General features: G+C 40.3%; 2 protein-coding genes across 13 annotated transcripts; both read right to left on the bottom strand.

Moving 5' to 3' along the window:
- Positions 1-1,330: 1,330 nt before the first annotated feature.
- LOC125889960 (gastrula zinc finger protein XlCGF57.1-like) lies at positions 1,331-25,091 on the bottom strand. 12 transcript variants are annotated; one of them, XM_049578269.1, is made up of 3 exons: positions 21,882-22,160; positions 21,733-21,767; positions 1,331-3,305 (listed from the first exon to the last, which is right to left on the bottom strand). In XM_049578269.1, exons 1-3 carry the CDS (start codon positions 22,054-22,056, stop codon positions 1,608-1,610), a joined length of 1,908 nt encoding a protein of 635 aa, XP_049434226.1. In that variant the 5' UTR covers positions 22,057-22,160; the 3' UTR covers positions 1,331-1,607. The 12 variants fall into 12 exon arrangements, with proteins under 12 accessions (XP_049434226.1, XP_049434227.1, XP_049434228.1 ...); XM_049578270.1 differs by lacking the exon at positions 21,733-21,767 and adding an exon at positions 17,498-17,532; XM_049578271.1 differs by lacking the exon at positions 21,733-21,767 and adding an exon at positions 13,513-13,547.
- On the bottom strand, positions 5,281-10,243 carry LOC125889961 (zinc finger protein 501-like). Its single transcript, XM_049578281.1, has 2 exons — positions 9,975-10,243; positions 5,281-8,548 (listed from the first exon to the last, which is right to left on the bottom strand). The coding sequence occupies exons 1-2, from the start codon at positions 10,144-10,146 to the stop codon at positions 7,329-7,331; spliced, it is 1,392 nt and encodes a 463-aa protein (XP_049434238.1). The 5' UTR covers positions 10,147-10,243; the 3' UTR covers positions 5,281-7,328.

The following is a 25,091-nucleotide window of genomic DNA, read 5'->3' as shown; positions in this document are numbered from 1 at the left end:
CAATGTATTGGGTGGAGAATGGGCCCTAATGAGTGACTGCCACCTAGGAAATATTCCTGTGTTCAAAGAGGAACCCTTATTAAATTAAAAACAGTGCCATTTGCTATAAGTGCCCATTAAAAAGGGCAAACCCATCTCCCATCTTTTTTTCCCCATAAAATAGTCAATAGCGTCTCTAACAAACTTATATGCTTATTCCAAATAAACTATAATAAAACATTAAATACTTTAAATTAATCATTTCTCATTTTTCCTTGGTTATTTTGTCATATACAGATATGTAATGATGATTGCTGAGTAATATGTATGTTTATGTTATCCAATGTCAGGTCTCTGATCATGTGACCAGATGATATGTGCACGATAGTGTAGATTATTGGGTTCCATCATAATAATGTGCACTGGGGCCCGTCATAACTACCTTATGTCACGGGACAGTGGTTTTGAGGTTTGGGGAAAAACATCAACTTGTATTTGTTCTGTCTGATTTCTGCTCCCACTCTGTGTATGATAAGGGCCATTCTGCCTTTTCCATCCTGAGGACATTTCATTCATAAACATGCATGACAGGTTATTGAATTAATACATCATATCAGGCAAAGTGTCCTGCACTGTCCGAATTGCAATTTAAATATACGTTATGTAAAACCGTACTGAAAAACTACATATAAAACTGAAAAAATAGGATTGTACCCCGCCTCCACCATTTAACTCAATATTTCACCATGAAATTTAGTGAATCCTGTAGGATTTTTTTGTATTATTGTGACTCTGTTTCCAATTTAGACCAAAATTACTTTTATCTTAAAAATGTGTTAGCTAAAATACACCTTTTAGTCATGTCCCCTGGTTTTCAGTCAGTCCTGTTACCCTAACACATTCCTGTCTACAAATTTGGGACATGACTTATTTTATACAGTCTATGGACATAACACAAGTCACATGATCAACAGGAAGTAGCCTCAGTCTCCTGGAGGCCATGTGAAGACACTTTGTATTTTTGTCACTTTAGGTATTTTTTTTTATCATATTAAATATGACTGGAGAATGTCAGTCTCTAGCTCATAGAATTTCCCAATTTACTTCAATAACGATTATGTAATGACTGTTAATAAATTCAGTGTACTTCAAATGTCATATTTAACATGCACAGAATGCATATTTTATATTTATAAAATTTTATATGTATTTATAAAATTGAATGAATTTAAAAACATTAATCACATTTTAAAAAATTCTGACATCTGGCAAATAATGTTATCCACACAAGCTGACACTCATCCACGTTACACCATGAGTATAAGTCACCTCTGAGCCCTCGATGTGAAAGTAACATTTTCCTTTATTTGACAGATTACAGTTTTCTCAGAGAAATATTTAGCCAACTGAAATATAAGTAATACAGTCATGTGAAAGGACACTTTACAACAAGATAACGACATCTCATCTGTATTAAAAACATGATATATTCGGGTAAGGAGATGTAGCTACTGCAAAAGTGTGTTTTATTCATTTGGTGACTACGTCTCAACTCTATGGTTTCTCCCATGTTATGATCTTCTGCTTTTTTTTCCCCCCAAGTACGTGATTTCAGTAAAACTTTCCCTTCAAGTGCTGCCATTATGTGGCTCCTCACTTGTGTCACTGTCAATAGGAAACAACTGGTCTGTATGCACACTGATATGACTTTCCAATTCAGACTCTGAGAGGAATCTTTCCCCACAGGTCTTGCAAAGGTACGGTGTCTCGTCAGCGTGGGCTCTCTTCATGTGGACTGTCAGTTCATAGTTCCGTCTGAAATCTTTCCCACATGTTTCGCAATAGTACGGCTTCTCACCCGTGTGGATTTTCATGTGGCGCAGTAAGCTATCGTTACGTCTGAAGTCTTTCCCGCATGTTTGGCAAGAAAATGGCCTCTCACCTGTGTGGATTCTCATGTGGACTGTCAAGTCACTATTGTATCCAAAATCTTTTCCACATAGTTTGCAGGTATACGGCTTCTCACCTGTGTGGATTCTCATGTGAACCAACAAGTCACTATTAAGTCTGAAATCTTTCCCACATGTATTACAGGTGTATGGCTTCTCACCTGTGTGGATGCTTATATGTCTCTTCAATACAAACATGTCGCAGAATGTTTTCCCACAGGTGTTGCAAACATACAGCTTCTCACTACTGTGGGCTCTTTTCATGTGGACTGTGACTTCACACTTACGTCTGAAATCCTTTCCACATATTTTGCAAGTGAACGGCTTCTCACCTGTGTGAATTCTCATATGGAGCAGCAAGCCGTCAGGACGTCTGAAATCCTTCCCACATATTTTACAAATATACGGCCTCTCCCCTGTGTGGATTCTCATGTGAACCGTGAAGTCACTGTTATATGGGAAATCTTTCCCACATATTTTACAAGTATATGGATTCTCACCAGTATGCGTTTTCATGTGCACCAACAAGTCACCATGACGCCTGAAATCTTTCCCACATGCTTTACAAGTATAGGGTTTCTCACCTGTGTGGATTCTCACATGCCTGTTTAACACTGACATCTCACAGTAACCTTTCCCACAGAACTTGCAAAGGTACGGCTTCTCACCTGTGTGGGCTCTTCTCATGTGGACTGTCAGCTCATAGTTACGTTTAAAAGCTTCCCCACATGTGTTACATATAAACTGCCTCTCACCAGTGTGTGATCTCATGTGGGCTGACAGGCGATTACTATATAAAAAGTCTTTTCCGCACATTTTGCAAGAATACGGCTTCTTAACTGTGTGGACTCTCAGGTGTTTCCACAATACTGATTTATACTTAAAACTGTTCCCACATTTTTCACATTTGAAAGACTTTTTACCTGCATGAGTATTACGATGAATTTCTGACAAGTTTGAGTTGCTGACATTGTTACTGTAATGTCTTCTCTTTGGTTTTGGTTCTGAGTCTCCATGTTTGTCTCCTCTCTGATCTCGGCTCTCAAAATCAAATGAGTTGTGGTAGATGAGCTGGTGGTAACTGTGCTCTTCTGATACCACGGGGCTTATACCTGGTGTGCTGACCTCAAACTCCTCCTCTGCTGCACTTAGAGCATCATCAGGACTGAAGTTCAGAGTCTGATCTTCACTGTGGTCTCTTTCCTCATGAGCAGGAGTCAACATGGAGGCATCAGTCTCCTGCTTCAGTACAAGCTGCTCTCCCTCCTGACTGCTGCAGAGTTCCTCCTCTTCCTCTTTAATCTGTGGAGGCTCTGGCTCCTCTTGCTCCACACTGGAGTTCCTCTCCTCAATACAGAGCTGCTGCTCAGAGAGAACCTCCCCCTCCTTACAGACATGTTGCTGCGGGAGCTCTGGAGGGACACACAGCAGAATTATTAGGATACTAATGGGATGGTAGAGAAACACACGAGCACATTAGCACCAGCATGTTTTAAAATTATCACATTTTACCCACCTATCCTGTGTAGCCTTATTTCAGGTTTCCAAACGACATCCAACAGCCTCCTCTGACGGTCGATCTCTTCTTCGTACTCGATGATAGTTTTATGAAAAACTCCGAATATTTCTTGAGCAGCAGCAGTTAGTCTCTCATTAACAAACTCTCTCAGATACTCAGCTGAAGACATTGTTGCTTTGTTACAAAAATAAGTGACCAAACGCGCTGCGACTGTCGTTTTCCATCTAATTCAACACATCCATAAAGCTAACGCTACTAGCGCTTGTATTGTTTACTTCCGGTGGATGTCACCCTGTGAAGTTCCGACAGCGGAAGTGAGCTGGCTGTTCCGTTCGTTCCGCTTTCAAATCTGTTAAAAACAGTCCTAGTGCGGTGCAAATTGGTTTCATTTGAATTGAATAATATTGTTTGAAGTTGAAATAGTAGATGCAGTTGGTTTTTGGTGGCTTGTTTCTGTGCTTTTGTATAGTGCGTTTGCCTTAATGTGCATTGGTTTTATGGCGATGTCACTGTCTTGCTAACTGTGCTTATGTGTTTTGTGCTTTTGTGTGTTTGTTTGTGGCTGTGTGCTTTGGTCTACTTTGTGTTTTATTTTGTACTATTTTATAGTGCGTTCTTAATGTTTTTGGTTATTTGGTTTTGTCATTGTTTTATCAATAGTGCTTATGTCTTGTTGTTTTTGCTTATGTGCTTTTGTCTTTGGTTATATGTTGCTCTGTGCTTATGTGCCCTTCTATGAACATGCTATCAATCTGCTTTTATCTGTGCTTTTGTGTTATTTTAATTTCTTTTTATTATATCCCCATAAACCATCAACCTGCCAGGGACTGCAGATGAAAATTAGCCTGTATGGCTACATCTGGCACATTTATGTGACTTAAGTGATCATGTTAATTAATGTGCACTGTCCGTTCCTAAATTAAATAAACATAGACATAAGCCATATTGAGGTTTGGGGGGAAACAACCTTGAGTTTCTCTCTGATATCTGCTGCAAATCTGTGTGTGATATGTACAGTGGATTTTTGAACACCAAGTTTTGATCTTAAAAGATGAGCAGGCCAGTTAAGAACTAGAATTACTGCCTTGCGGTTGTATGCCTCCATGCAACAGGTAAGTTGCAGTTGACAATGCTTCATATATGGATGCTGCCGTTACAAAGCTACAAATTATTTCCCCCAACAGCACAGATCTATACAATCAGCACAGTTTCAAGGTGGGCATCTGAGATTACTGTCACCAATTCAGTGTCAGACCAAATGTCTACCCTTCTCTTCCTGAGATATAATGCAGAATAATGGCCTGAAAAGTGTTTCTGCAGAACATTATGATGTCACAATGAAGTTGACCCTTTACTGTTTGGATTTAAAATGTCATCACTTCATTGTGTTATCCGATTAGACATTTGTGTGAAATTTTGTCATAATTAGCGCATTAGGTCTTGAGTTACGGCCAAAAACATGTTTATTGAGGTCACAGTTACCTTTGACCTTTAATCTGCAAATTCTACGCAGTTCTTTCTTGAGTCCAAGTGGCCATTTGTACCAAACTTGAGGAAATTCTCACAAGGCTTTCTCGAGATAACGCATTTATTAGAATGACATGGATATAAGATCATAATGACCTTGACCTTTGACTTGCAAAATCTAATCAGTTCATTGTTGAGTCCTAGTGGATGTTTGTGCCAAATTTAATGAAATTACCTTAAGGCCTTCTTAACATATCGCATTTACAAGAATGACACAGACACAAGATCACAGTGACCTTTGACCAACGTCCACCAAATTCTAATCACTTCACTGTTGATTAGATATTTGTGTGAAATTTTGTCATAATTAGCGCATGAGTTCTTGAGTTACGGCTAAAACCATGTTTATTGAGGTCACGTGACATTTGACCTTTAATCTGCAAATTCTACGCAGTTTATTCTTGAGTCCAAGTGGCCATTTGTACCAAACTTGAGGAAATTCTCACAAGGCTTTCTCGAGATAACACGTTTATTAGAATGACATGGATATAAGATCATAATGACCTTGACCCTTGACTTGCAAAATCTAATCAGTTCATTGTTGAGTCCAAGTGGCCGTTTGTGCCAAATTTAATTAAATTCTCTTAAGACCTTCTTAACATACTGCATTAATGAGAATGACACAGCCACAAGATCACAGTGACCTTTGACCACCAAGTTCTAATCATGTCATTGAGTCCATGTGGCTGTTTGTGCCAAATTTGACCTTTATTTCAGGATTTTCAATGTAAAACAAATGCTCTGTACATCATTTTAACAACTCAGTCACAAATATCTTCACAGGTGGAAAAACAAAAAACAAATCGTAGGACTTCAACATTACTGGTAAAATAAAATACATATACACAATGATAGAGGGTATATTGCTACTCAGACAATTACAATCCACTACTCCTGAGATACTCGAGTACAGGGCTCCATTGAATCTTATTCTCATTAGAAAACCTTAACCTTTCTAAATACAAAAGATTCATGGTCTCTCTTATCCACAGATCATATGTTGGTGCATAGTCTGACTTCCACATAAGTAGAATAAGTTTCCTTGCTACAGCCATACCAAATCAAACAGCCTGAGTTTCATACTTGTTGCCAAAGGTAACACTTGTGGCACCAAGGGCATCAACTAGTGGGTTAGGTTCCCAGTTCTTCTCAAAGGCATTTAGGACACATTCAAAAATACTCTTCCGATAAGTTAATGTCCAACATGTCCAAAGAGAATGTGTTAATGTCCCGTCTGCCTCTTTACACCAATGACAGAGGAAGGAAAAATCTAATGCAATCTGTCTTTGGAGTAGCATAGCCCATGCACTGTTTTAAATTGTATAAAACTGTGTCTAAAGTTAATTCAACATTTTTGCACACTTTCTCCTTCCAAATCTTATCGTTTAGTTTGTGCCAAATTTGAGGAAATTCTCTCAAGGCTTTCTTGAGGTAACGCGTTTACAAGAATGACATGGACACAAGATCATAATGACCTTGACCTTTGACCAACAAAGTCTGATCAGTTCATTGCTGAGTCCAATTGGACGTTTGTGCCAAATTTAAAGAGATCCTCTCAAGGTATTGCTGAGATATTGCATTCACAAGAATGGGATGGACGTACAGACATACTCACAACCCACAATAACGTCTCCAGCCACAGCTATCGCTGGCACAGAGGTATAAAAATCAGAATCTCTAAGCGGTATCTCCAGCCGTGATTTCGGTGCAACACTCAAAGAAATCGTCCGTTTTGTGAGGTTTAATTATTTCAGCTACTTGTAGAATTTCTCTCCAACTGAGTCAAAAACCAAATAATACCATTTACGTAATTAAATCAAACTGACGTGAGTAGACAATGAGAATTTATTTAATTAATGCTCATAGAATTTACCTTATTTGCTTTAATAGAGTTCATGTATTTACCGTGTATTTAAAAAATATGGATGTTAACCAGCACATTTTAAATACAAGGAATTTATTAACAGTAACTACATGTAAAAATAAATCTGACACCTGGCAAATGCTGTCACGTCATCAATCTAAAGTCTGCGCACTCACTGTGAAACTAACATTTACCGTAATTTGGTAGATTACAGTTGTTTCACATAAACACTTACCAAACGGAAATAAAAACAATGTAGTCGTGAAGGGAAACTTTACAGCAAGATATTCATCTCATATTTATTTAAAGCAATGTATATTCTGTTACAGAGATGCAACACCTGCACGAGTGTTTCATTCAGTTAGTGAACACGTCTCCACAGGAGTTTCAGCTCAATGGTTTCTCCTTCGTATGTTGGTCCTCTGGTATTTCTTTCAAGTATGTGATCTGAGTAAAACTTTTCCTTTAAATGCTGCCATTATGTGTCTCTTCACTTGTGTGAGTTCTTATCAGTGTGGGCTCTTTTCATGTGGACTGTTAATGCATAGTTCCATCTGAAATCTTTCCCACATGTTATACAAGTGTAAGGCTTCTCACCTGTGTGGATTCTCAAATGCCTGTTTAATACCGACGTCTCATAGAACCTTTTCCCGCAGGTGTTGCAAAGGTACGGCTTCTCATCGGTGTGGGCTCTTCTCATGTGGATTGTTAACTCATGTTTAAGTTTGAAATCTTTCCCACATGTTTTACAAATAAACGGCCTCTCACCTGTGTGGATTCTCGTGTGGATCAGCAAGCCGTCACGACGTCTGAATCCTTTTCCACATGTTTTACAAGAATATGGTTTCTCACCTGTGTGGACTCTCATGTGGATTTTTAACTCGCTATTGTAGGGGAAATCTTTCCCGCATGTTTTGCAGGAGAACGGCTTCTCTCCAGTGTGGGTTCTCACATGGACCAACAAGTCACTATTAAGTCTGAAATCTTTCCCACATGTTTTACAAGTATATGGCTTCTCACCTGTGTGGATTCTTTCGTGTCTTTTCAAAACCGCCAGGTCACAGAATCTTTTCCCACAGGTCTTGCAAAGGCACGGCTTCTCACCTGTGTGGACTCTCGCGTGTTTCCACAAAAGTGACGGAAACTTAAAGTCTTTCCCACATTTTTCACATTTGAAAGACTTCTCACCTGTGTCGGTATCACGGTGGATCTCTGATGAGTCTGAGTTGTTTTCACTGTGGTCTTGTCTTCTGCTTTTGCGACGACTTCTCTTTGGTTTTGGTTCTGCATTGCTAGTTGCTCCTGAGTCTCCATGTTTGTCTCCTCTCTGATCTTGGCTCTCAGCTTCATGAGAGTTGTGAGAGAGGAGCTGGTGGTAACTGTATGCTTCTGATCGCACAGAGTTTATAACTGGCATGTTCCCTACAGACTCTTCGTGTGCTGTGCTCACAGTGTCATCAGGACTGAAGTTCAGAGTCTGATCTTCACTGTGGTCTCTTTCCTCATGAGCAGGAGTCAACATGGAGGCATCAGTCTCCTGCTTCAGTACAAGCTGCTCTCCCTCCTGACTGGTGCAGAGTTCCTCCTCTTCCTCTTTAATCTGTGGAGGCTCTGGCTCCTCTTGGTCCACACTGGAGTTCCTCTCCTCAATACAGAGCTGCTGCTCAGAGAGAACCTCCCCCTCCTTACAGACATGTTGCTGTGGGAGCTCTGGAGGGACACACAACAAAGGGAACACAATACTACTGTGATCTCTTTTTATTGATTTGTCGAAAGCGTTTGACACAGTTGACCACGATATTTTAAAACTTAGACTCTTGTAATCAGGACTCTCGGAGCAAGCAGTTACTTGGTTCACCAACTATCTCAGTAATAGGACTCAGTGCATTAAATATGATGGCCTGTGTTCTGATATTGTTACTGTCCACAAGGGGGTGCCGCAGGGTTCTGTATTAGGTCCCCTTTTATTCATTATTTATATCAATGATTTGGGTATAAATGTGACAAATGCTAATTTGCATTTCTATGCTGATGACACAATTACTGCTGTGGATCAACTCTTGTTCAGGCCATTGAATCCCTGCAGAAAGCCTTTGTTGCTGTCCAGCACTCATTACTTCAGCTGAAACTTGTTCTCAATGCAGACAAGACTAAGCTTATGCTGTTCTCTAATTCTAGGAAGAGGCCACAAATTATCCCCTCAGTGACCACTCTCGAGGGAAATGAAATAGAGGTGGTTCACGAGTATAAATACCTGGGTGTTTTGATTGATGCCTCCCTCAATTTCAAGCCGCATATAGAGAAACTAGTGAAGAAGCTGAGGATAAAACTGGGTTTTTACTTTCGAAACAAGCTATGTTTTTCTTTTAATGCAAAAAAGCGACTTGTTGCTGCTACTTTTTTACCAGTGTTGGATTATGGAGATCTTTTATATATGAATGCGTCTGCTAAATGTCTTCATATGGTTGACACTGTCTATCACGCTTCTCTGAGGTTTATTAGTAATTGTAAACCATTGACACACCTCTGTGAGTTATACTCTCGGGTTGGATGGGCTGCTCTGACCACTGGAAGGCTCAGTCATTGGTATACTTTTATATATAAGGCATTACTTGGTCTACTGCCTTCCTACATTTGTTCCTTAATTGCACAGAGAAGTGCTGGTCCTTACTCCTTTCGTTCGCAAGACTACTTGTTGCTTTCTGTTCCATATGCCCGTACTGAACTGGGTAAAAAGGCTTTTGTCTACTCTGCACCTTCAGCATGGAATATGTTGCAAAATGACTGGAAACTAACAGGGTTAATTTCTTTGAGCACCTTTAAATCCAAACTAAGAATACTTGAGGCTGACTCCACTACATGTACTTGTTTTTCATAATCTGCTTGTAAATTCAATACTATTTGTTTGTGTTTTATCTGTGTAATTTGTAACTGTCCCTCGTACGTGCTGCTGCCTATCTTGGCCAGGTCTCCCTTGAAAAAGAGGTTGTTAATCTCAATGGGATCTTCCTGGTTAAATAAAGGTTAAAGAAAAAAAGAAATGGTGGAGAAACACACATTTGAGCAAATAAATACAACTAATAATTCAAAGCCATACTCCTCTGTAAGTTTTATAGACCTTTAAAGTTGTACACACCTATCCTGTGTAGCCTTATTTCAGGTTTCCAAACGACATCCAACAGCCTCCTCTGACGGTCGATCTCTTCTTCGTACTTGACGATAGTTTTATGAAAAACTCCGAGTATTTCTTGAGCAGCAGCAGTTAGTCTCTCATTAACAAACTCTCTCAGATACTCTGCTGAAGACATTGTTGCTTTATTACAAAATAAATCACTATCTGTGCTGCGACTGTCGTTTTCCAGCTAATTCAACACGTTCATGCAGCTAACAGTTAGCGCCGGTAGTGTTTACTTCCGGTGGAGTCACACTGTCGCGTTCCGACAGCGGACGTGAGCTAAGCGTTCTGTTCGTTCCGCTTTCAACTATGTTCAAACACAGTGTTAGTGAGTTTGATATTGGCTGCTTTTTAACTGAATAATATTGTTTATAGCTGAAATAGTCGATATAGTTGGAACATGCTGGCTTAATTCTACATCTGTCTGTCTGTGGCTCCCATAGCTTTGTTCAAGGCATCATTTTGTGCCAGTCTTGAACTAGAGTTGTACCGATACCGATACCAGTATCGGAAATGCCTTCAGTACTTGCTAAAATACGGTATCGGTATCGGCGAGTGCAGCCTATGACCAATCCAATAACTCCACGTAATGCCTCATGTCATTACGCATATGCACGCTACAGGCAAACAAAACGGAAACGGAGCGGAGTTTATTTGGGTCCATGTCATTGGTTCGACAGCCCATTGGTTTGACATCCCATTAGTCCGACTGTCCGCGGTGCTGAACGGCTCGCAGCGGGCGTATGGTGCGCCGCGACCGGCTTGAGGCGGAGCAGGCTCACGGCTTACGTGTTTGTCACTTTCTTTTTCATTTTAACCCACACCGTGATCTTTTCCTGACCCTAACCAAGTGGTTTTTGTGCCTAAACATAACCAGACCTTAACCACAGGGCATCATGACGATTTCAGAACGAACTTCGGAACAATGAGTTTAATATGGTCGGAACAATGGGCTGTCGAACCAATGGGCAGTTCCCAGTTTAAAAAGCATTCTACTGTAGCCTTTAAAATGTCTTTTTTACCAAAGTGTGTGGCTGCACTTTAACCTGTGTCTTGATCTGTGTCAACACTGGATAATAATAATAATTTAAAAAAAAGTTTCATGGCATTTATTCTACTATTATGTATTTCTTTCTTAATATTTTACATAGAGTTTTAGGAGTTGAGACATACAATTCATACATATCCCATCCATTTTTATTTTACGCGCTGGTATCGGATCGGTACTCGGTATCAGCAGATACCTAAGGTTCAGGGATCGGAATCTGTATCGGGAAGGAAAAAGTGGTATTAGTACATCTCTATCTTGAACAGGTGTGATCAACTTCAGCATTATTGGCAATCTATCCTACCTATCTGTCCGGCTAGCTAGCTATGCTCTTTGTCCCATTTCATCAGGTTGGTTGGCATCCAGTCACCCTTCTTGCATATGAACTAAGTAATACTGTTAAATAAATAATCAATGTATTTGGATTTTGGTGGTCTGATTTTAATGTAGCACCCATCTATGGCGACCAAATCGTTGCCAAAAAGATGACCATGTGTCTGATATCTGCTGCAATGTTCATCAATATATTTGAAATACATAATATTTATAAGCAGTTGTGACATAAAAAATTCTGACATCTGACAAATCCACACAAGCCAACACAACATAAGTCATCCAAATCACACCATCAGTGTAACAGCCGCCACTGTGCAGTTTACTTTATTTGGGAGATTACAGTTGTTTCAAACATAAAATATTGAGCCAACAGAAATGTAACATTCATGTGAAGCAAAATTTTACAGCAAGATATTGACGTCTCAACTTTGTGGGAAATAAACTGTATGAAGTAACAGATGTGGCAAAAGTGTTTCATTCAGTTGGTGAACACGTCTCCGCAGGAGGTTCAGCTCAACGGTTTCTCCTGCAAATGTTCCCTTGGATTTTTTTTTCTTTTCCAAGTATGTGATTTGAGAAAAAAAATCCCCAAGTGCTGCAGTTATTGGGGTTCTCACTTGTATGTGTTACAACAGAAAACTACGTGTCTGTGTGCACGCTTGTATGACTTTGCAGTTCAGACACTGAAACAAATCTTTCCCCGCAGGTCTGGCAAAGATGCGCCTCCTCGTCAGCGTGGGCTCTTTTCATGTGGACTGTCAATTCATAGTTCCGTCTGAAATCTTTACCACATGTTTTACAGGTGAACGGCTTCTCACCTGTGTGGATTCTCGTGTGGAGCAGCAAGCCGTCACGACGTCTGAACTCTCGTCCACACGTTTTGCATGAATATGGTTTCTCACCCGTGTGGATTCTCATGTGGCTTTTAAAGTCACTGTTATATCCAAAATCTTTCCCACATATTTTGCAGGAATACGGATTGTCGCCGGTGTGGATTCTCATGTGGACTGTCAAGCCACTATGAAGTCTGAAATCTTTCCCACATGTCTGACAGGTATAAGGCCGCTCACCTGTGTGGATTCTCACGTGCCTTTTCAACACTGACATCTCACAGAAACTTTTCCCACAGAACTTGCAAAGGTATGGCTTCTCACCTGTGTGGGCTCTTCTCATGTGGACTGTCAGCTCATAGTTACGTCTGAAAGCTTCCCCACATGTGTTACATATAAACTGCCTCTCATCTGTGTGCGTTCTCACGTGTGCCAACAAGTGACTATTATATCCGAAATCTTTCCCACATATTTTGCAAGAATATGGCTTCTGACCTGTGTGGATACTCGTGTGCCTTTTCAATGACAACATGTCGCAGAATCTCTCCCCACAAAACTTGCAAAGGTACGGCTTCTCACCAGTGTGGGCTCTTCTTGTGTGGATTTTCAACTCACCGTTGTGTTTGAACGCCCTCCCACATGTTTTGCATGTAAATGGCTTCTCACCTGTGTGTATTCTCATGTGGGCCAACAAGCCGCTGTTATATATAAAACCTTTTCCACATATTTTGCAAGAGTATGGCTTCTCACCTGTGTGGACTCTCAGGTGTTTCCAAAATGCTGCCCTATACTTAAACTCATTCCCACACTTTTCACATTTGAAAGTCTTTTTACCTGTGTGAGTATTACGGTGAATCTCTGACAAGTTAGAGTTGTTCACAGTGCTACTGTAACCTCTGCTTTTGTGACGTCTTTTCTTTGGTTTTGGTTCTGCGTTTCTAGTCGATCCCGAGTCTCCATGTTTGTCTCCTCTCTGATGTTGGTTCTCAGCTGCAGGAGAGTTGTGAGAGAGGAGCTGGTGGTAACTGTGCTCTTCTGATACCACGGGGCTTATACCTGATACATCGACCTGAAACTCCTCCTCTGCTGCACTCAGAGTGTCGTCAGAATTGAAGTTCAGGTTCTGATCTTCATCGTGGTCACTGTCCTCATAAGGAGGAATCAACATGGAGGCGTCAGTCCCATGCTCTTCCTCCTCTTCCTCTTTAATCTGTGGAGGCTCTGGCTCCTCTTGGTCCACACTGGAGTTCCTCTCCTCAATACAGAGCTGCTGCTCAGAGAGAACCTCCTCCTCCTTACACACATGTTGCTGTGGGAGCTCTGGAGGGACACACAGCAGAAGGGACAAGATACTACTGTGATGGTGGAGAAGAAGATGCAGACATGGCAGTAATTTAGTACCAGTATAAAAACTGAGGTTATATTTAAGTTGAAATCCTGCACTTTAACCTATGAAAATTAACACACTTTACACACCCGTACTGTGCAACTTAATTCGGGGTTCCCACACGATATTCATCAACATTTTCCTCTGACGGTCAATCTCTTCTTCATACTCGACGATAGTTTTCTGAAAAACTCGGAGTATTTCTTGAGCAGCAGCAGTTAGTCTCTCATTAACAAACTCTCTCAGATACTCTGCTGAAGACATTGTTGCTTTGTTACTAATTAAATAATTATCTGCGCCGCGACTGCCGCATTCCAGCTAATTTGACAAGTACTAGCTCCTACTTGTTTACTTCCGCGTGATGTCACACTCCAAAGTTCCGACAGCGGAAGTGAGCCAGGCGTTCCGTTCGTTCCGCTTTCAGATAATGTCCATAACACTGCTGATGTGATGGATGTTAACTGCTTTTTCAATTATATAATATTGTTTGTAGTTGAAATAATAAGTCTAGTTGGATTTTGATGGGTTTATTCTAACGTGGCACCCATCTCTGCCTCACATAGCTTAGTTAAAGGCATCTTTTTGTGCCAGTCTTGACAAGCTCATCTCAGTTTCAGCATTACTGAGGTTTGGGGGAATAAGTTGACTTTGTGTTTTTGTTCTGTTTGATGCCTGTTGCAATTCTGTGTATGAGAACAAGTACAGGGGATTTTAGAACATAAAATACTGGAGCTGTGACATCATAAGATGCTCCATGAGAAAGTCAGTAAAGAAATTAGAGGTGATATCTCCTGGGTCAGAGAGGTGACGGCACAGCTAAAGCTAGAGGAGCTGAGATATCACAGTCAGGGACATATTAAAAAATACCATAAGGCGTAGCAGCCCTTCTTGGACTACTTTAACAACCCTCCATGTGCCCGGTTAAGGTCTCCCCCTTGATTTAGTTTATCAACTTAATTATTTTAAATATTATTGAATTTATTTCAATGTAATTTTGCTTACTTATCTATTTTACTGTTATTATTGATCTTACCATTGATTTGTTTTTAGTTAAATATTGTGGGCAAAGGAAACACTTAGCACATTTATTAAAACAAGACAGGTGAGTTGGAGAGATAAGACCAAAAAGTTGCAAAAAGGACTCCGCACACTGTCTAACTTGCAATAAATAATTGATTTATGATGTTTGGGTAGACCTTCATCAGGCAAACCAGTTAAAAAATTGTGGGAAATTGAATTTCCCCTTGGGGATTAATAAAGTATATACAATTGAATTAAAATGTATGTCTTACTTTACCTCACCTACTTGTTCTTTTCATTACTGTTTGCCCATGTGCTGTGTTCTTTTTGTACAGATTACCTGAAGCAATAATAACAGTTAAAAGAGAAGTGACATCTCCAGCTGTGATCTCAGTGCAGCACTCAAAATAATTATTTTATGTTTTGTCAGGTTTTCATCTTTCAATTTCATATAGACTTTCCATCCATTTAGGTCAAAAACCAAAGAAATAATTTATGTAATTAAATCAAACTGAGTTCATAAATTATGAGAGTTTATGTAACAATAGCTCACAGAGTTTCCTTAAATTTACCTTCAAGTTTATGTAACTACTGTTAATAAATTCTGTATATTTTGAATATGTTGGTAATTCATAGAATTTACGAACTGTAATTACATAAAAAGCATTTCGACATCTGGCAAATGTTATTATTCACACAAGTCAACACAAGAATCAGTCAGTCAGATAATACCATTAGTGCTAACATTTTCCTTTATTTGGTAGATTACAGTTGTTTCAAAGAAATACTTACCAAACAGAAAAAAGCAATATAGTCATGTGAAAGGAAATTTTACAGCAAGATATCAACATCTCATCTTTATTGAAAACATGATATATTCAGCTAAGGAGATGTAGTGACTGCAAAAGTATGTTTTATTCATTTGGTGAACACGTTTCAACTCCATGGTTTCTCCTGTGCGCATCAGGGTTCACACACACTTTCATACTTTAGTTATTTTGTTGCAATTCCATGTTCTTAAATGAATAATTAAAATACTGTTTTACTAATTTGTCATACTGTCAAGAATATTGTTATCGCACAAATACCCTGAAACATTGTGATATTATTTTAGGGCCACATCGCCCACCCCTACATGATAATATGGTATCATGGTGACTCCCACCCTGAACAGCTAAACACAATAAATTTGCCGTTACGTTAAATAATGTGGAAGATTATCCATGAGAGATTATTGTAACAATTTCATTACAAACAATAAATTCCATGACTTTTCAAAACTTTCAAGAATTTTGCTAATTCCATGACCTTTCCAGGCATGGAAAAAAGACTTAGTGAAATTTCTATGACTCTTCCAGGTTTTCCATGACTGTGGGAACCCTGTATATTGAACCTCTGGTATTTTTTAAAGTATGTGATAAGAAGTGCTGCAATTATGTGGCTCCTCCTCACTTCCAGTGGGATACTACTTGTCTGTATGCACACTTATATGACTTTCCAATTCAGACTCTGAGTCAAATCTTTCCCCGCAGGTCTTACAAAGGAATGGCTCCTCATCACTGTGGGCTCGTCTCATGTGGACTGTCAATTCATAGTTACGTCTGAAATCTTTCCCGCATGTTTTACAGGTAAACGGCTTCTCGCCCGTGTGGATTCTCGTGTGGACCAGCAAGTCACTATTACGTCTGAAATCTTTCCCACATGTTTTACAGGTATATGGCTTATCGCCTGTGTGGATTCTCACATGCCTTTTCAATACAAACAAGTCACAGAAGCTTTTCCCACAGGTGTTGCAAAGGTACGGCTTCTCATTAGTGTGGGCTCTTCTCATGTGGACTGTTAATTCATAATTACGTCTGAAATCTTCCCCACATGTCTGGCACGTAAACGGCCTCTCACCTGTGTGTGTTCTCATGTGGGCCAACAAGTGACTGTTATATCCAAAGTCTTTCCCGCACGTTTCGCAAGTATACGGTTTCTCACCAGTGTGGACTCTCATGTGGACCAACAACTCACTTTTAAGTCTGAAATCTTTCCCACATGTTTTACAACTATACGGTTTCTCCCCTGTGTGGATTCTCTCATGCCTTTTCAGCACTGACATCGCGGAGAATCTTTTACCGCAGAACTTGCAGAGGTTCTGCTTCTCTCCTGTGTGGGCTCTTCTCATGTGGACTTTCAACATACCGTTGTGTTTGAAAGCTCTCCCACATGTTTTGCATGTGAATGGCCTCTCAACCCTGTGTGTGCTCATGTGGGCCAACAAGCTGCTGTTATACGTGAACTCTTTTCCACATGTTTTGCAAGAATATGGCTCCTCATCTGGGTGTATTCTCAGGTGCTTCCACAAGGCTGATTTATACTTAAACTCGCTGCCACATTTTTCACACTTAAAGGATTTAATCTCAGTCAAGTCAGAGTTGTTGTCATTGTTGCCCTGACTTCTGCTTTTGTGACGTCTTTTCTTTGGTTCTGCATTTCTAGTTGATCCCGAGTCTCCATGTTTGTCTCCTCTCTGATCTTGGCTCTCAGCTTCAGGAGAGTGGTGAGAGAGGAGCTGGTGGTCACTGTATGCTTCTGATACAGCTGGGCTTGTAACTGATACGTCAATTTCAAACTCCTCCTCTGCTGCACTCAGAGTGTCGTCGGAATTGAAGTTGAGAGTTTGATCTTCACTGTGGTCTCTTTCCTCATGAGCAGGAGTCAACATGGAGGCATCAGTCTCCTGCTTCAGTACAAGCTGCTCTCCCTCCTGACTGGTGCAGAGTTCCTCCTCTTCCTCTTTAATCTGTGGAGGCTCTGGCTCCTCTTGGTCCACCCTGGAGTTCCTCTCCTCAATACAGAGCTGCTGCTCAGAGAGAACCTCCTCCTCCTTACACACATGTTGCTGTGGGAGCTCTGGAGGGACACACAACAAAAGGAACAAGATACTACTGTGATGGTGGAGAGGAAAATAATGCAGACATGCCAGCAAATTAGTAAAACTGGGATTCTATATAAATCGATTTCCTCCATTTTATGTTATTAAAAGCAATATTCTTTACACACCCTTGCTGTGTAACTTTATTTGGGGTTCCCAAACGATATTCATCAACAGTCTCCTCTGACGATTGATCTCTTCTTCATACTCGACAATGGTTTTATGAAAAACTCGGAATATTTCTTGAGCAGCAGCAGTTAGTCTCTCATTAACAAACTCTCTCAGATACTCAGCTGAAGACATTGTTGCTTAGTCGCAATACAAATCACTATCTGCGCTGCGACTGTCGTTTTCCAGCTAATTCAAAATATACATGCTAACAGTTAGCGCTCGTATTGTTTACTTCCGGTGGATGTCACCCTGTGAAGTTCCGACAGCGGAAGTGAGCTCGCTGTTCCGTTCGTTCCGCTTTCAAATATATTCAAAAACAGTCCTAATGTGTTGTATATTGGCTGCATTTGAATTGATTAATATTGCTTGTGATTGAAATAATCGATACAGTTGGATTTTGGTGTCTTGATTCTAATGTGGTTCCCACAGCTTTGTTAATACATTATTTTGTGCCTGTCTTTCAAAGCCCTGATCAACTCCAGCATCACTGACTAACAGCAGTATTGAGGTTTGTGGGGGAACCTTCATATCTGCTGCAGTTCTGTGTATGATAACAAGTCCAGTGGGTTTTGGAGCATCAGATGCTCGAGCAAGTTAGTAGAGAAAAATCGGAAGCTCAGAGTGGTGTCCCCAGTTATGATCTCAGTGCAAATCTCAGGCTAGTTATTTGGTCTATTTTGTCAGGTTTATATATTTCAGTTACATATATATTCATCTTCAATTAAGTCAAAATAAAACACTACCACTTATGTAATTAAATCAAATAAAACTGAGATGGGTACACAGAGAATTTCTGTAACTATAGCTCATAGTTTCCCTAATTTACTTCAATTAATTTGATGTAATTCCTATTACTAAATTCAGTGTATTTCAAATGTCTTATTGGACATACACATAATGCATATTTTCATATTTATTTTGTTTGTATATAATTATAAAATATATTTGAAATAATCTGAAATTCATTAACAATAAAAAAGATAACATTTAAATAATTTAATTAAATAAAACTTGCATGAATACACTGAGAATTTATGTAATTATAGCTCATAGAATTTCCCCAATTTACTTCAATAAAGTTTATGTAATTACTGTTACTAAATTTTGTGTTTTTAAAATGTCATTTGACATATAAAGAGTGCATTTTGTATATATTTATGTAATGTCATATTTGAAATAATCTGACAATAGTTGCATCAAAAAAATTCCGACATCTGACAAATGCAGTTATCCACACAAGCTGACACTAGAACCACTCATCCATATCACACCATTATTACAACAGCCACCACTGTGCACTCACACTGATACTAATATTTTCCTTTATTGAGGTAATTAGTTATTTCGCAGAAATAGTCAAGAAATATTCAGCAGAAATGTAAGCAGTGCAGTCACGTGAAGCAAATTTTACAGCAAGATATACTGACATCACATCTTTATTGAAAGCATTTTACAAGTTAAAGGGATAGTTCAGATTTTTGCAAATGGGATTGTATTGTGAACTTGCATAATGTAGTGTTGGGTATGTCTTGTCTTTTTAACATATATATTGAATTTATTGATTGTATTTTTGTACATAGACGATTGTCTGTTTTTATGTGGTGGTATTATTATTATTATGGGGTATTTATCCATAGTGAGTGCATTACGTACAGTAGATGTCAGTCAGCACGCCACTAGTTTGGAGAAGCAGGCTGGAGTCTGACAGAAGCTACGCAATGACCTGCTGTGGAGGGGTCAGTGACAAAATGTATTTAAAAGAAGTCCCAATTAAAATAAAATTAATATCAGTTTAAGTGAGTCTGGCGACCTGTCCAGGGTGTACCCTGCCTCTCGCCCGATGTCAGCTGGGATAGGCTCCAGCCCCCCCGCGACCCTCAAGAGGATGAAGCGGTTAGAAGATGACTGAATGAATGAATGAATCAGTTTAAGTGTATGCTATATTTTAATGACAGACAGTAATTTCCAGTGAGAAATGAAGCTGTTAAAGCGCTCTCTTCAAAGCCAGACCCCACTAAGAAAAACAGTGATTTAACATCGCTGAACACAGGAGCTGCTGGTCTACTGCTGTCGCAAACGGTTAGTCTGTTTGTGTTATTGTGTGACCTCAGCATTTATAAGGGTTAGTTCAGACTCACCAAAGTCACACAATAGCACAAACAGACTAAGTGATAGAGGCAGCAGTAGTCCAGACACTCCTGTGTGCAGTGAGCTAAAGTGACTATTTTTCTCAATGGAGTCTGGTGGCTTTGACGAGAGCACAGATGGGGAATTGAAGGTGTTCCCCATTGAAACAGGCTGTCTAAAGGAAAGGTAAGACAAAGCAGTGAAAATACTGTCAGTATAGCATACACTTAAACTGATATAGATTTGTTTTAGGTGGGGCTTTTTTTACGTTTTGTGTTTGACTCCTTCAGAGCAGTACATTGCTTGGCCTCTGTGTTGGACTGTGTTGCTTTTTTCTCCAATCTGGGGGCATACTGACAGACATCTAGTGTATGTAGCACAGTGATTATGGATAAGAACCCCATACAACCACACTTAAAAAATACTGAACTATCTCTTGAAGGAGATGTAGCAACAGCAAAAGTATGTTTCATTCAGTTAGTGAACACGTCTCCACAAGAGTTTCAACTCAATGGTTTCTCCTGTGTTTGTTGCTCTGGTATTTTAGTGCTGCCATGATGTGGCTCCTCACTTGTGTCAGTCCAAATTGAATACTACTGGTCTGTATGAACGCTTACATGCCTTTCCAATTCAATTATCGAAACAAAAATGTTCCCACAGGTGTTGCAAAGGTATGGCTTCTCATCAGCATGGACTCTTCTCATGTGGACTGACAAATCATAGTTACGTATGAAAGCTTGCCCACATGTCTGGCACGTAAACGGCTTCTCGCCTGTGTGTGTTCTCATGTGGGCCAACAAATGACTGTTATATCCAAAATCTCTCCCACACGTTTTACAAGTGTACAGTTTCTTACCTGTGTGACTCCTCATGTGGACCCACAAGTCACTATTCTGTCTGAAATCTTTCCCACATGTTTTACAAGTGTACAGCTTCTCACCTGTGTGGATGCTAATATGCCTTTTCAATACTGAAACGTCACAAAATCTTTTCCTGCAGAACTTGCAAGAGTATGGTTTCTCACCAGTGTGAGCTCTTCTCATGTGGACTGTCAGCTCATAGTTGCGTTTGAAATCCTCCCCACACGTTTTGCATGTAAAAAGCCTCTCGTCTGTGTGTGTTACCATGTGGGCCAACAAGTCTTTATTAAGTTTGAAATCTTTTCCACATGTTTTACAACTATATGGTGTCTCACCTGTGTGGATTCTCTCATGCTTTTTCAACACTGAAATCGCACAGAATCTTTTCCCGCAGAACTTGCAGAGGATGGGCTTGTCACTCGTCTGGACTCTGACCCTGTGGTTTTTCAAATCACAGCTGTGTTTGAAAGCTCTCCCACAGGTTTTGCATGTAAACGGCCTCTCACCCCTGTGTGTGCTGATGTGTTTCAACAACTGGCTATTATATATAAAATCTTTTCCACATATTGTGCAGGAATGTGGCCTCTCGGCTGTGTGGACTCTCATGTGTTTCCACAACGTTGACTTAAAATTAAAGTCTTTCCCACATTTTTCACATCTGAAGGACTTTTCACCTGTGTGAGCATGACGGTAAAAGTCTGATATGTTCGGGTTGTTTGCAGTGTTATCATGATTTTTGCTTTTGTGAAGTCTTTTCTTTGGTTTTGGTTCTGACACCACAGGGCTTGAACCTGGTGCGCTGAACTCTGATTCCTCCTCTGCTGCACTGAGAGCATCATCAGGACTGAAGTTCAGAGGCTGATCTTCACTGTGGTCTTTGTCCTCATAAGGAGGAATCAACATGGAGGCGTCAGTCCCATGCTCTTCCTCCTCTTCCTCTTTAATCTGTGGAGGCTCTGGCTCCTCTTGGTCCACACTGGAGTTCCTCTCCTCAATACAGAGCTGCTGCTCAGAGAGAACCTCCTCCTCCTTACACACATGTTGCTGTGGGAGCTCTGGAGGGACACACAGCAGAAGGGACAAGATACTACTGTGATGGTGGAGAGGAAAATAACACAGACATGCCAGCCAATTATTAAAAAATATTGAAATGAATGAGCTTTAATCACCCTTGCTGTGTGACTTTTTTGGGGGCTCCCAAACGATGTTCATCAACAGCCTCCTCTGACGGTCGATCTCTTCTTCATACTCGACGATAGTTTTATGAAAAACTCCGAATATTTCTTGAGCAGCAGCAGTTAGTCTCTCATTAACAAACTCTCTCAGATACTCAGCTGAAGACATTGTTGCTTAGTCGCAATACAAATCACTATCTGTGCTGCGACTGTCGTTTTCCAGCTAATTCAAAATATACATGCTAACAGTTAGCGCTCGTATTGTTTACTTCCGGTGGGTGTCACCCTTTGAAGTTCCGACAGCGGAAGTGAGCTCGCTGTTCCGTTCGTTCCGTTGTTTGTGATTGAAATAATCAATATAATTGGATTTTGGTGTCTTGATTCTAATGTGGCTCCCACAGCTTTGTTAATACATCATTTTGTGCCTGTCTTTAAAAGCTCTGATCAACTCCACCATCACTGACTTACAGCAGTATTGAGGTCTGTGGGGGAACCTTCATATCTGTTGCAGTTCTGTGTATGATAACAAGTCCAGTGGGTTTTGGAGCATCAGATGCTCGAGCTGTGACTTTACTCCATGAGCAAATCAATAAAGAGAAATCAGAAGATCTGAGAGGTGTCCCCAGTTATGATCTCAGTGCAGAACTCTTTGCAGAATTAATTATTTGGTCTGTCGCGTTTTCATATTTAAATCACAAAAAGAATATCTTTTCATCTGAGTAAAAAAAAAAAAAGGAATTAAATCAAACTGGCATGAACACACTGAGAATTTATGTAACTAGAGTTCATAGAATTTGCCCAATTTACTTCAACTAATATTATGTGATTACTGATAATAAATTATACGTATTTCAAATACATATAATTCATTAACAATTGCATCAAAAAAATTCCAACATCTGACAAATGCAGTTATCCACACAAGCTGACACAAGAATCATTCATCCACATCACACCTTTCGTATAACGGCCACCACTGTGCACTCTCATTGACACTAACATTTTCCTTTATATGGGAGATTACAGTTATTTCGCAGAAATACTCAAGAAATATTCCCAAAACAAAAATGTAAGCAATACAGTCACGTGAAGCAAAACTTTACAGCAAGATATATTTACATCTCATCTTTATTGAAAACATGTTATAATCAGTTAAGGATATGTTTCAAATGCAAAAGCTTGTTTCCTTCAGTTAGTGAACACGTCTCCACAAGAGTTTCAACTCAATGGTTTCTCCTGTGTTCATTGATGCTCTGTTATTTACCGCTGTCATGATGTGGCTCATCACTTGTGTCAGTTCAAATGGAATACTACTGGTCTGTATGAACGCTTACATGCCTTTCCAACTCAATCACTGAAACAAAAATTTTCCCACAGGTGTTGCAAAGGTACGGCTTCCCATCAGCGTGGACTCTTCTCATGTGGACTGACAGTTCATAGTCACGTCTGAAAGCTTGCCCACATGTCGGGCACGTAAACGGCTTCCCGCCTGTGTGACTCCTCATGTGGACCCACAAGTCACTATTCTGTCTGAAATCTTTCCCACATGTTTTACATGTGTACAGCTTGTCACCTGTGTGGATGCTAATATGCCTTTTCAATACTGAAACATCACAAAATGTTTTCCTGCAGACCTCGCAAGAGTATGGTTTCTCACCAGTGTGAGCTCTTCTCATGTGGACTGTCAGCTCATAGATACGTCTGAAAGCTTGCCCACATGTGTTACATGTAAACTTTCTCTCATTTCTGTGTGTTCTCATGTGGGCCAACAAGTGACTTTTATATCCGAAATCTTTTCCACATATTTTGCAAGAATACGGCTTCTGACCTGTGTGGATACTCTCGTGCCTTTTCAATACGGTACTCGCACAGAAACTTTTCCCGCAGAACTTGCAAGAGTTCGGTTTCTCACCAGTGTGAGCTCTTCTCACATGGGCCGACAAGTGACTATTATATCCAAAATCTTTTCCACATATTTTGCAAGAATACGGCTTCTCACCTGAGTGGATACTCGTGTGCCTTTGCAACGCTGAAATCACACAGAATCTTTTCCCGCAGAACTTGCAGAGGATGGGCTTGTCACCTGTCAGGACTCTGACCCTGTGGTTTTTCAAATCACAGCTGTGCTTGAAAGCTCTCCCACAAGTTTTGCATGTAAACGGCCTCTCTTTACTGTGTGTGCTGATGTGTATCAACAACTGGCTATTATACATAAATTTTTTTCCACATATTGTGCAGGAATGTGGCCTCTCAGCTGTGTGGACTCTCATGTGTCTCCGCAATTTTAACTTAATATTAAAGTGTTTCCCACATTTTTCACATTTGAAGGACTTTTCCCCTGTGTGAGCATGACGGTAAACGCCGGACATGTTTGAATTGTTTGCAGTGTTATCATGATTTTTGCTTTTGTGACGTCTTTTCTTTGGTTTTGGTTTTGGTTCTGCGTCACTAGTTGCTCTGAAGTCTCCATGTTCGCCGTCTTCCTGATCTTGGCTCTCAGCTTCAGGAGAGCTGTGAGAGAGGAGCGGGTGGTAACTGTATTCTTCTGACACCACAGGGCTTGAACCTGGTGCGCTGAACTCCACTTCCTCCTCTGCTGCACTGAGAGCATCATCAGGACTGAAGTACAGAGGCTGATCTTCACTGTGGTCTTTGTCCTCATAAGGAGGAATCAACTTTGAGGCGTTTGTCCCATGCTCTTCCTCCTCTTCCTCTTTAATCTGTGGAGGCTCTGGCTCCTCTTGCTCCACACTGGAGTTCCTCTCCTCAATACAGAGCTGCTGCTCAGAGAGAACCTCCTCCTCCTTACACACATGTTGCTGTGGGAGCTCTGGAGGGACACACAGCAGAAGGGACAAGATACTACTATGATAGTAGACACACGTGCACATTAGCACCAGCATGTTTAAACTATCACATTTTACACACCTATCCTGTGTAGCCTTATTTCAGGTTTCAAAACGACAGCCAACAGCCTCCTCTGACGGTCGATCTCTTCTTCATACTCGATGATAGTTTTATGAAAAACTCGGAGTATTTCTTGAGCAGCAGCAGTTAGTCTCTCATTAACAAACTCTCTCAGATACTCTGCTGAAGACATTGTTGCTTTGTTACAAAATAAAGCACTATCTGTTCTGCGACTGTCGTTTTCCAGCTAATTCAACACGTTCATGCAACTAACTGTTCCCGCCTCTGCTGTTTACT

This window comes from Epinephelus fuscoguttatus, linkage group LG6 (assembly GCF_011397635.1).
Source record: "Epinephelus fuscoguttatus linkage group LG6, E.fuscoguttatus.final_Chr_v1".
Classification (NCBI taxonomy): domain Eukaryota; kingdom Metazoa; phylum Chordata; class Actinopteri; order Perciformes; family Serranidae; genus Epinephelus; species Epinephelus fuscoguttatus.
This window is presented reverse-complemented; position numbering and strand designations above follow the sequence as displayed.

Excerpts from the sequence above, each read along its gene's own strand:
- LOC125889961 (XM_049578281.1), bottom strand. The coding sequence starts at position 10,146 with ATGTCTTCAGCAGAGTATCTGAGAGAGTTTGTTAATGAGAGACTAACT. Across the intron at positions 8,549-9,974 it reads AATAAGGCTACACAGGATAG|AGCTCCCACAGCAACATGTC; the intron begins GTGTGTACAACT and ends GTGTCCCTCCAG.
- LOC125889960 (XM_049578269.1), bottom strand. The coding sequence starts at position 22,056 with ATGTCTTCAGCTGAGTATCTGAGAGAGTTTGTTAATGAGAGACTAACT. Across the intron at positions 21,768-21,881 it reads AAAAAAGTCACACAGCAAGG|AGCTCCCACAGCAACATGTG; the intron begins GTGATTAAAGCT and ends GTGTCCCTCCAG. Across the intron at positions 3,306-21,732 it reads ATGTGTGTAAGGAGGAGGAG|GTTCTCTCTGAGCAGCAGCT; the intron begins GTTCTCTCTGAG and ends AAGGAGGGGGAG.